The 12,230-nt window shown below is 29.9% G+C and overlaps 1 protein-coding gene across 2 annotated transcripts in view; it reads left to right on the plus strand.

The window, feature by feature from the left end:
- LOC111623475 (probable ubiquitin carboxyl-terminal hydrolase FAF-X) overlaps positions 1-12,230 on the plus strand; it is a 274,716-nt gene that overhangs the window by 106,920 nt on the left and 155,566 nt on the right. For both annotated transcript variants that reach the window (XM_023366062.1, XM_023366060.1), the window contains 3 exons: positions 4,687-4,713; positions 5,212-5,379; positions 9,586-9,684. In XM_023366062.1, coding sequence (XP_023221830.1) covers positions 4,687-4,713; positions 5,212-5,379; positions 9,586-9,684 — 294 coding nt within the window. The remainder of the gene's footprint in view (positions 1-4,686; positions 4,714-5,211; positions 5,380-9,585; positions 9,685-12,230) is intronic.

Genomic DNA, 12,230 nt, shown 5'->3' on the forward strand with positions numbered 1-12,230 from the left:
TAAAAAATGATAAAGGCAGTTACGAACGCAACGCGATGGCAGGAGTGTACTCTATACCATTAAAAGACCATAGATTTAACACCAATCTCGTGTACATAGGAGCAACCTTAAGAAACTTAAAGAAAAGAATTGCTGAACATAAGCAATCAGTCAATAAAAACGTAGACTCTACGGTGCTGGCGGCCTTTGCCAAGCAGCAGAATATCGAAGTCTTTTGGGATCGGGCGTCGATCATTAAAGCTACAAAATCCAGGCAGGCCGTGAAACATCTGGAAAAACTAGAAATTCACAAAGCGCAAATGCGCACAAGCTGTATTAATCATAGGGATGCGGACGGATTGTCGTCGGCATGGAAATCCTTCTATGATGAGTGACGTAGTTTATTTTCAAATTTCTTCGTTCAATTCACAAAGTTAACTGATGATGATCGCTTAAAGCGTCCGAAAGCATTTTTAAAGTATTAAAAAACGATTTGCTGGATTGTTATGGAGTCAAGACATGCTTGACAGTTTATTTTTAACATTGACATGAATGTTTTTACTTTTTGCATTCCGATTAAATTTCTCTTCTCTATTCGATAAATCTAAGTACTTTATTCTCCAACAGAAACAATCACATGTCATTATTCTTTTTATCATATTATTTTTGAGTCCAGGATGACTAGACCAATACATATACATAGCAGGCAACTTATTTATTTCCATTAGAAATATAATTGAAATAAATGCCCATATTTCAGATATACTTGCAATAGGTACCCATAATTTATCAGGATATCCTCTAGTTCGAGCAACATATTCTGCGTATTTGTTTGTAATTTCCTTTATAATTTCTAACATTTCATCGATGATGAATAATTTGAAATATAGAGAATGTGGTGATCCTGGAGAAAGATCATGATTCGGACCAGAATTAGTTCAAAATTTAAGTATGACAAACTTGGAATTATGTACCTTTGTTGTCCAAGACAGTTTAGTGATATCAATCAATGTACAATCTGATTTTGATTGCAAATCTGGATCATCTTCGTCAGATGTACTTGATTCCATTATATCTTCATCTCCATTCTCAAATAATAAATCACTGTCAAATATTATTTACATCACCAATTTCCTCATCCATATCGCTTTCAAATATAGTTTTTTCAAAAGCTCCATCATTTTCATATATTCAACGATTCATATTGGAATTGATGTGAAATCTATACTAATATTATAAAGAGGTAATGTTTGTAAGTTTGGATGTGGGGGATAATCTCCGAAACTACTCATCCAATTTCAAAAATTCTTTCACCAATATTTAGAATGGAACTTCAGGGTGGACATAGGCTGTATATTATTCCGTTAAACATTCATATAAATTAAAAGATATCATCTAGGGTGAAGGCTTTTATATCCAACAGATGGCACTACGAGTACGATGACCTAAGTTTGCTTTTCTGTGATGATGAACTAAAGCAGATCATCTTTTATCTATCTATATAAATAAAAATGTAATGTTTGTTTGTTCCTACCGATTTCTTTGAAATTTTGACACAATACTGCATTCGAATACACACGTTTTTATATAATATACATGTCGAAATTCCCCCCACTGGGGGGAGATGGACTGGATTAAGACTTACTGTAAAGAACTCTGCTTCTATTTATACTATTTTAGATGCAGTTTTTTGCGTTTTTGATTGCGTTTTAATAGGGAACGTCAAGAGAATGTACACAAAGAAGGGATTTTTCGAAAAATCCCCCTCCCCGCGGGGGAAGTGTTATACATTTATAATAGGTACATTTTGAGCCACAACAATGCGTGGTGGGTCTGCTAGTATATAATATAATAACGATAAAATGTAAAAGCACAGAGAATCACCACACAACAGAATATCCAGCTCACTAAGAAACAAAGACCTACAGTTGAACACAACACCTGATACTCTCTAAAGTCAATAAAAACGTAAATAAATTCTTGACATAGAGTAAATAAACTGATATAGTTTGCTATTTATAAAAGATGAATTATTAAAAAAATAATTTATTTCAAATATGAAGCAAAGAATAAACATTTCTCATTATATGCAAAAAATAACATATTTAAAATCATGTTAATTTTTTAAAAATTTACAAAAATAGCAACAAAATATCACAAAACTTCACTAATGGCAAATCCCCTGAAAATATATTTGAACTGTTCCACAACTGGGAAGAAACTAAATGATATGTCCCCACTAAAGTATATCCTGAGGTAAAAACTAATCAGTCTACAAATACATAGGAAAAACAAAAATTTTAGTGCTTAAAGAGTTAGAGTTTTAAAATGTAAGAACAGAATCTGGTATAACACTATTAATTTTATTAGTGGTTAGATTTTTTTTCCATTTAATTGTTAACTTGCAGTGACTGTATTTAGTTTTTTAGCTAATTTGTTAAAGTTTTTCTCAGCATTTGATTTTTGAAGATTTAGATTAAAAATGTAATTAATTTGCATCTTTTTATATTTTTTAATTTGTACTATTTATGATTATTAATTGTGGATTGCATAATACTTTTCTTACATCATGTTTTTGCATGTTAGATGATGAAGACTGTTGTAAAATTAATATATTAAGTTTTATACTTAAACATTTACCCAGGTACCAGACATCTGTTTTCAATTTATCCATCTTTTCAATGATTGTTGGTACTGTACATTTCCTGGATTTTGGCTTTGTTATACAGTAGAGTCTCGAAAACTCGGCCTAATGTGGACCAAAGGGTGGCCGAGTTTGTGAGAATGCTGGGTTATCGGGAATGGGGTTAAAAAAAATAAGTATGAGCGTTTCCTCAGAAAATACTGTACTGTATGTATTGTTTACTTGAGAATACAACAGAGAATAAACTGCCCAAATACCCTTAAACAAAGGAAAAGTACGTCCTTTATGAAGGCATAGAGCCTTTACTACATGAAAATGAAAATTAACGAATACACTGTGTACAGTAATTTACTTGATAAGACAGACCTCAGAAAAATACTTTGAGGCATAAAGCTGTCTATAATGAAAATGAATTAACTAATGATTTTTTTGCCCTGCCAGGATGTGGCCGAGTTATCCGGACTGCCGGGTTATCGAGTGCTGAGTTTTCGAGACTCTACTGTACTTGTATATGTGCTCAAAGCTTCTTGTCCTATTCAATTGTTGTACTTAAATCTACAAATGTAAGATTTATCATACAGGATGTGCATATAAAAGAGCATAGAAAAATTAATCACTTTAAATTGTCATTTTAGAATGCATTTTAAGTCTTATCTCCTTTTCAGTTGTTGACAGTTCCTTAAAAAAAACTGGTCCTGAGTAAAGTCATAAGAAAAATATATTTTAGTTTAATATTAACTAATAAAAGACGTATATTTGTATTTGTAAAAGAGGGTGAGAGAGCTATCGGTCGTTTAGCTGACTGACTTAGCTTGTTTAAATAGGAAACGGAGAGAAGGTTTGAAGGTAAGGTGATAAGCAGCAAGAGGAAGGAAGTGACCATGGGTTCCATGTGTGCCCGCAACGCCTCAACATACTAAATAAAATACAGTTACATGATCCAATAATAGCACATATATAATGCCATATAAACTAAATGGTGCGGCAATCTATACAGTATTCAGGGTTAAGGTTTACAATTTATATAAGGCAATATCGAGCAATTAATGTAAAACATGGGGAAAGTTATATGTACAAAGCATATATGTTCAGGAACCATCCTTGCTATCTTCATCTGTTTCACTTTCAGATGTTTGGTGGTTTGGACTATTGTCATTCGGCCATGTTAGTCCACTTGTGATGGTGTCCCTAAAAAATTCTGCTCTGTGCTGGTGGAATTTAGGGCAGTGAAACATAAAATGTTTGGTATCTTCCTCACTTTTAACTTCACAATCACATTGTCCATGCGTTTTTTAAAGCGGTAAAAATAAGACTTGAAATTTCCCATGACTCGTTAGGCATTGGGTCGTGTCTGGATCGGGTTTTTCCTTGTGATGGGCTTTTTTCCTTGCCATTAGAGTTGGTATAAATCTATGGCAGAGTCTTTCCATTGTGGAGTTGTATAAAGGCATATATAATGTCATATGCTGAGTATTAAATATGATATAAAAAATTTTTTAAAAATCAAAAAACACTTAAAACCAAAATAAAATTTCCTGAGAGGTAGTGACAATTATAGAATTTATATATCGATGTTAAAGCTGGTTGCCAGATTTTACTAAGTAGTGCTCAGATATTATTAAAAGAAAATTACACAAACATTTAAAAATTATAAGAAATTTTAAAATAAATTGAATAACATTGTTATGAAGATGCATCAACATTGAAATAAATTTGAAGCGATAAATTAATTACTGATCAAATGTTGCAAAAATACAGATATGTTTCATTGTTGACTAAGTTTTCATAACAGTGTCTTTTATTTGAATTATTTTTTTTAATTAAGCCTGAAGATTTCTGATAGCCAAAAACATTGCAAATTTTCCTATTTTAGCTTTAATGAAAACAATTATCTATATACTGTAATTCAAGTTTATGAAGTATTTTTTGTGACTTAAATAGTGTTTATATAGTTTTAAAAAGTATGTAAATGAACATTTTCTGCTTAAAAACTAATTTACTGTATATAAATAAAATGATTTTTGATGATTATATATTGTTAATTGTTCATTTTTAAATTATAGTATGTAGAAAAATTAGAAAAAATTATAANTTTGCAACTTTATAATACAATTTTTTATGTGAATCTTAATAATTGCGTTAAAAGCAAACAGTAATGAACTTAAATCATTCCTCGGAAAATAGATCTATCAGAATCAATAGTCTACTTGATCACAAATAATCGTAATTGTGTGTACCAACAGTGCTATAGATTAAACACATTTTAACACATAATTCATATTTATACACGAAAATACTCCATTTTATTATTACGTTCGTGGCTATAAAATATAGAATATTTCATAATTTATTAGAAATTCCAAAAAGTCATATATAATTGCAGCAATTTAAAAGTTTTCCTGATAACCTGCCAGTCTATAAATATATTAATGTCTATTGCAGGATATTTTCATTGTCATATACATATCAGATTTAAACTTCTCTTATTTACACAAATCTATCAAAACATATAAAAAATTTCATAAAGTTTTCCTCCTGTTTATGTAGTAGAAACAATACATATGCGAATACTGTACATTACGATTTTTATATTTATAATAAAAGAGAAATCATTGAGCTTAGAAGATCTAGATGATATTTGGATGGCTCAAGCTGGAAAACATGAAGCAATAGTAAAAAATGTACATGATTTATTAGCAAAATTAGCCTGGGATTTTACTCCAGAACAGTTGGACCATTTATTTGAATGCTTTCAGGTATGGAATTTTCATTTTTGTATTGAAAAATCTGTATTAATTTTATTTAATTCTAAAATACTTAAATGCACAGTTCTTGATGAACCAAAAACAAATAAGTTTTCTGATTATACAAAATTTTGTTTATCTGAAAGCTTTCTGGTTCCTTCTAGTTCAGATAAGAGTTTTTCCTATATTTATTTATGTATTTATGTTTATATGACAACAACAGGTAAAATGTTGTTAGAGGTGAAAAAGTTGAGTGGCTCAACCTGTATAATGAAAGAAAAACTGGTTGAAAGAATTTCTTCTTAAGATAAAAAGAAAATAAGTACAAATAATATAGCCAACAATATTAGTAATCAAATTTAAATATTGTTCTGATTAAATATAAATTTTTTTTTGTCCTAAAACAAAAATATAACATATTATACTTATTATGATATGATTTTGCCATAATGAAACTACCATGATATTAACAGTCAGTACTATAATGTTGCAAATCTCTTTTTTAAGGAGATTTACATTATGATATTGTTATCGTATTAATACAATATTATGGTACTTTAAGTCCATTACTGGATTTAAAGTTTTTTGTAGTTTTGATACCATAATATTATAATTATTTTCTTGGATACTGAAGTGTGTGCTAATTTTTAAAAAGATAAACAACTGTAAACAAAGTATTTCATTTAAAAAAAAAAAAAGGATAAAATAGCAGAGAAAAGAGTAGGAATATAATTAAATTAGAAATACGGAGCATTTTTTTTACAAAATTGATATCATCATTTTATGTTTCATTTTATTGTAATATGATTGCACAATAGTGTCTGACAATAAAATCTTTATTCAAAAGGAAATATGTCAAAAAAGAAGAAAATTCCAAATTATGTACAGGTATACCTCGGGTTACGTCGTATCAAATTAAGTCAAATGACATATTCTCGATTATACGTCATTTGTCCACAAAAAAAAAAAAAAATACAGTCGACCCCCCATAACATGGGTTCATATAGTTTGGATTCGTATATGACGGCGAAAAAGTTGCGACAGCATTCGTACAAACACGCTAAAAAAACTCATATAATTCGGTAAAATGTCATCGCCAACTCGTGTCGCGACAGGATTGGTCGAATCTAGACCAATAGCAGATGTTGTACAAACCGTTGAGTTTAAACAAGCAGCGGACCTACTAAAAACCATTTATTATTTAACGTCCATAAAAATTATATTTATATTAATGATGTCTCCAAAGTTCAGCAAATTTTTCACAAAAAAAAAATAATTTATCAAGAAGCACGCGAGCGCCATTCGATAACAAGCTCCACGACGAAAACAAGCTTAAGCAATGGCATCGTCGAATGGTGCACACTCAGTAAGTAATCCTACAATTTTTTGTTTATAGCTTAGTTTATATGGATTATTCCCAAAAAATTATACATATTTTGGATATGTTGAGTCAAATTAGTCTAGAATCAATTAACTTTATGGAAGAAAATCTTTCAAACAGCCATAGTCCATAAACTACACATGTGCCGGGCTGTGATTGGCTCATGTATTCAAGGACTCTTAGAACATCAATTTCATAAAGAACAGAACATATCTATCGTGTTATAGGGGGGTTGACTGTATATGGAAAAATAAAAATCAAGTTTAAGTCATTTTATTTGACTTTACGTCTGTCTGCCACAAATATTGAAGTCGTAATATCACTAGAAAAGTGTTAAAAGCACATAAAATCATATTTACAGTAAATGTTAATATAAACATTATAAATCTTAGAGAACGAAATATGAAAACATCTGTGACTCTGTATTGTCGTCTTGTTTAGCGGTCTTTAACAGCACAATATTGGCATTTTCCACAGTGGTTCCAATATCTACTGTTTGGCAGCGGCATCAGTGCCACTTGACATTGGTAAATTTAACATAAATTAGTTTATTTTCTACTATCATAAAATAATTTTAATAACTATATTTGTTATTTAACCTTACAAAATCATCTTATTTTATAATGTCTTAGAGCAAACCACATTTACAAATAGAGAGTCCATGATGTACTGTAAACATCGCTAAATTGTAAACATGTATATTTACAAGTATGTACAGTACATACATGTATTTGTAAATTTAGATTACTTTTTTTTTCTGTACTATATTAAAAACTAAAATTTATTTGTTTGTAAGCTTAAAATAGATTCTTATTAATCATTTATTATTGAAAATGCATTTATAAATAAAATACAGAACTGGGAATGATTATTTGTGGTTTAGTCTAGTGACAAGTAAATTTGACTTAAGTTGCTTCTCCTGGAACAAATTACCGATGTAAGGCGAGTTATATCTGTATAATGATTTTCTTTTTTTTTTTGTTTACTGTGGAACTTTAAAAAAAAATGTATTATACAATGACTATAAAATTTTTTTGTTTTGTTTATAATTTGAGGATAATACTTCATTTATTACTTTATTTTCACTATCAGTATGAAGTTCTAACTATCCTGTTACATGAAATGGATGATGTATACTTTGTTTACCTAGAGAATTATCACGAATTTGCTTATCACCTATCAGACAATTTCATTGTAATAGAAACAATGAAACACACATTATGTCAGCTGTTAAACAGTTTCATTCATTCAAAGTATATGTATGTTTTAGTGATGTGCCGGGTATCTGTATCCGTTACTTTTTAGCGGATCTTTAACGGATCTTTTATCTTAATGAATTTCATTACTTATATGAAATTTTACAGATAGGTAGCAATAAAATACTAATAACTTCAATTCAAATCACTTTTTATTTTTTAAAATCACATATTTGGCACATTCATATTGCAAAAATTTTATCATGCAAAAATCATTTACTATCGTAAAATATTTCCNATGTATTTGTAAATTTAGATTACTTTTTTTTCTGTACTATATTAAAAACTAAAATTTATTTGTTTGTAAGCTTAAAATAGATTCTTATTAATCATTTATTATTGAAAATGCATTTATAAATAAAATACAGAACTGGGAATGATTATTTGTGGTTTAGTCTAGTGACAAGTAAATTTGACTTAAGTTGCTTCTCCTGGAACAAATTACCGATGTAAGGCGAGTTATATCTGTATAATGATTTTCTTTTTTTTTTTGTTTACTGTGGAACTTTAAAAAAAAATGTATTATACAATGACTATAAAATTTTTTTGTTTTGTTTATAATTTGAGGATAATACTTCATTTATTACTTTATTTTCACTATCAGTATGAAGTTCTAACTATCCTGTTACATGAAATGGATGATGTATACTTTGTTTACCTAGAGAATTATCACGAATTTGCTTATCACCTATCAGACAATTTCATTGTAATAGAAACAATGAAACACACATTATGTCAGCTGTTAAACAGTTTCATTCATTCAAAGTATATGTATGTTTTAGTGATGTGCCGGGTATCTGTATCCGTTACTTTTTAGCGGATCTTTAACGGATCTTTTATCTTAATGAATTTCATTACTTATATGAAATTTTACAGATAGGTAGCAATAAAATACTAATAACTTCAATTCAAATCACTTTTTATTTTTTAAAATCACATATTTGGCACATTCATATTGCAAAAATTTTATCATGCAAAAATCATTTACTATCGTAAAATATTTCCATATTACACTACTAAACTTTTTTGTTGACATTGTTTTTATTTTAATTTAACTCAACACTCCAAAAACGCAAACGTAATCTATGCTATCCCATGTCACACTAAACTATAAACAAAAATATGCACAGTGCAAGTTAAAACATGTCGCGTTACTAATGCAAAGCATTAACTATTGGTCCAAAGTCACATGCACCGGCGCCGACTGAGTACGAAAGTTGAGATCCATATCCGCGGATCTAGACACTAATGATCTGTATCTGTATCCGTATCTGCAGATATGTTTTTAACGATCTGGCACATAACTAGTATGTTTATCATATTATGAACACACAAAAACACTTAGTTATAATAATATCATCAAAATGAAATAAATCAAATGGCTATTTTTTTTTTATTAAAATTAGCTAAAATAAGTTCAATAGTATCATTAAATAATAGTAAACTGAAATGCCATACTAGCATAAAATTGACTAAAATGCATTAATAGTTGTTATTACTTAAACAGTTATATATGACTATTTAATTGATAAGGAGTTTATCTATTATTATAATTGAAAGTAATTTTTAATATTTATACAGTCTAGTTGGGCAAATGCCAGTAAAAAACAAAGAGAAAAGTTGTTAGAACTGATTCGTCGATTGGCAGAAGATGACAAAGATGGAGTAATGGCTCACAAGGTTTGTTTCAATATTAATTTTATTAATTAATTTAATTATACTATTTTCTTATAAAACTTTTTCAATTTATTTCAAAAAACTTGTATAATTTTGGAACTTTTTATTTCTTTTTAATTAGATTAAATGTAAAAATTATTGTATCAGATAAGTATGATTTGTAATTTTTAATAAAATTTTTATATTTTTTTATATATATATACTAGAGAGGGGAACAGAAGTCACTTTAAAAATTCAGCTTGAAACTTAAAAATGTATATTTGAAAATTGTGAATCAAATACAGCATAATATACAGTAGAAGTTTATTAATCTGGCACCTATGGGACCAGAGTTGTGTCAAGTTATTGAAAATGTCTGATTACCGGATATTTTTGTATTTTCAACATTCATATTTTAAAAATTTGCATGTACAAAATTTTATAGGTTATTTGTGATCTGAATTTTGCAGATATGCTGTATATTTTGTACCAGTGAAAGCATTCAATTCAACACAAACAAGATACTGTAACAAATTGAGTCCTTTTTCTTTATCATATTGCTGTTGATCCTATAGTTGCTATCCTGTCATGTAGCAGTGTGCATTGCTGCACCTCATCTTTGCCTGGATTTTTCATTTGCGGTTTTTAGAAGTCACATCCAAATAAATTTCAATTTGCAGAATACTGGCCTGCCAGATTATTATCAATCAATTCTGTATAATCACCTAATTTCAAATGGTATCAGATTAACAACTTTTACTGTTGTGAGGGTCACCGAATTGGCAGTATCCAAATGTCAGGACTTATCATATGTGGGATGAAGGAAAGTGAGGCAAATAGCTACAGTGACAAACAAACCCGTTTATTTATACTAAGTCTTACAATCTAGAGTGTTTTTGTCTTCTGGTGGCTCTGGACTGTTCAGTTGTTGGCCTCGGGGCAGTCAGTCGATGCTCAATGGTGTGGGAGGTTGTGACGAAGGGTGATAGCCCGAAGTTCAAACAGGATGGTGTTCACTCATGGAGGCAGGGAAAAGTCTGGACAGTTGACTACAGTTGTTAGCTGGGGAAAGTCTGAACAGTGGTTCACACTATCAGAGGCTGGAGAAATCTGGAAGAGGTCTCTACAGTTAACTTCACTAGGAGAAGCATGGAAAAAGTCTGTCTTTGTCTTTGAGATCCAAGTTTTTTAAGATATTCGCTTCCCCGGATCTCTAGCTTTTGATTGGTCGGTTTCCTGTATCTAAGCAGATGACAGACCATTTCAGGCTACCAAAGGTTTAATTTGATACTGTGTTTTAATCCAATCAAGAGAAATTAATTGCACCTTGAAACTCCTGCTCGTATTTAATTGTTTCAAATTCTTATAAGTCTGACAAAATATCAGCGCTGCATCTCCTTTTAAGGTTATTTAAAAACTTTTTTTTTCTCGATTAATAATTTTATTATTTCCTGATTTTATTTAGGTTTTTCTTCCAATTTTTACGAACATTAGAATCAAAGCCCGATTCCTTGATTTGACACCTTTATGATATTTTTAACATGTTAGCTCAAGTATCACTCGGGCCTCACACTGTATATAATATTTTTAATTGTTTAATTGATTTTAATCATTGTTGGCATTCATTCCTTTCCCCTCACAGAGGAATTGGGTCTTGACATTCTAGTTCTTCAAACTATTTTGCACTATCTCTTCATTTAACTGTAACTCCATTAAATCTTTCCTAACTGCTGGACAGAGTATGGAAATACAGAGATATAAATAAGTTTTTGAAATGAGTTCACTCTTCTAGACAGGCGTTATTGTAAGGTTTTTTCTACTGAACAAATGTCAGTTTTGTTTTGGCCAAGCCAATAAATCCTGGCATTAATAAGCTGTTCTAAAAGACATAAGATATGTATTATCCTCATTTCTATTTATATCTGTATGATGATTTATTAATTTCAATCATCATTCAATCTTAATCGTTAGACATGAACAGTGTGCACTATGTGCTTGCATGTGATATAATTTACTATACAATAATTGCACTGTGGTTGTGGAATATAGTTTAATTGATGATATTAATGCTGTGCCCAGTGAACTGAATTGTATTAATGCTTACAGGCCAGTGAATAATCTATATATATAAAAATGAATGTATGTGTGTGTGTCCTTCATGCATTACCACACCGTTTATCCGATTGCCGTGAAACTTTGGGAAGTTGTTTAATATACTCCAGCGAAGGTTTGTGGCATAGTACAATTGCCATGAAGCTTTGGGAAGTTTTTTTTTTTAATACACTCCCGCGAAGGTTTCTGGCATTTACCCTACGATAGATGGTGTGCGTTTACACGAGCATTTGAGCACAGTGTGTTCATTCGATTTCAAATTGTGAAGATCATTTCCCCCCTCCAAAAAATATCTCTATATATGCATTTATTATTTACGATATTTGTTATAATTTTTGTTTAATCACTTTATTTCAACTTTTTTTTTGCTAATTACGTAATCGCTCGAACTTTGTTAAAGCCTTAACTGTATCATGAACAACAACCGAAGTTGTAGAAGGAAATTCGCCTATTTTACC

This window comes from Centruroides sculpturatus, unplaced genomic scaffold (assembly GCF_000671375.1).
Source record: "Centruroides sculpturatus isolate CEXI.00-Female unplaced genomic scaffold, Cexi_2.0 scaffold115, whole genome shotgun sequence".
In the NCBI taxonomy this organism is placed as follows: Eukaryota; Metazoa; Arthropoda; class Arachnida; order Scorpiones; family Buthidae; genus Centruroides; species Centruroides sculpturatus.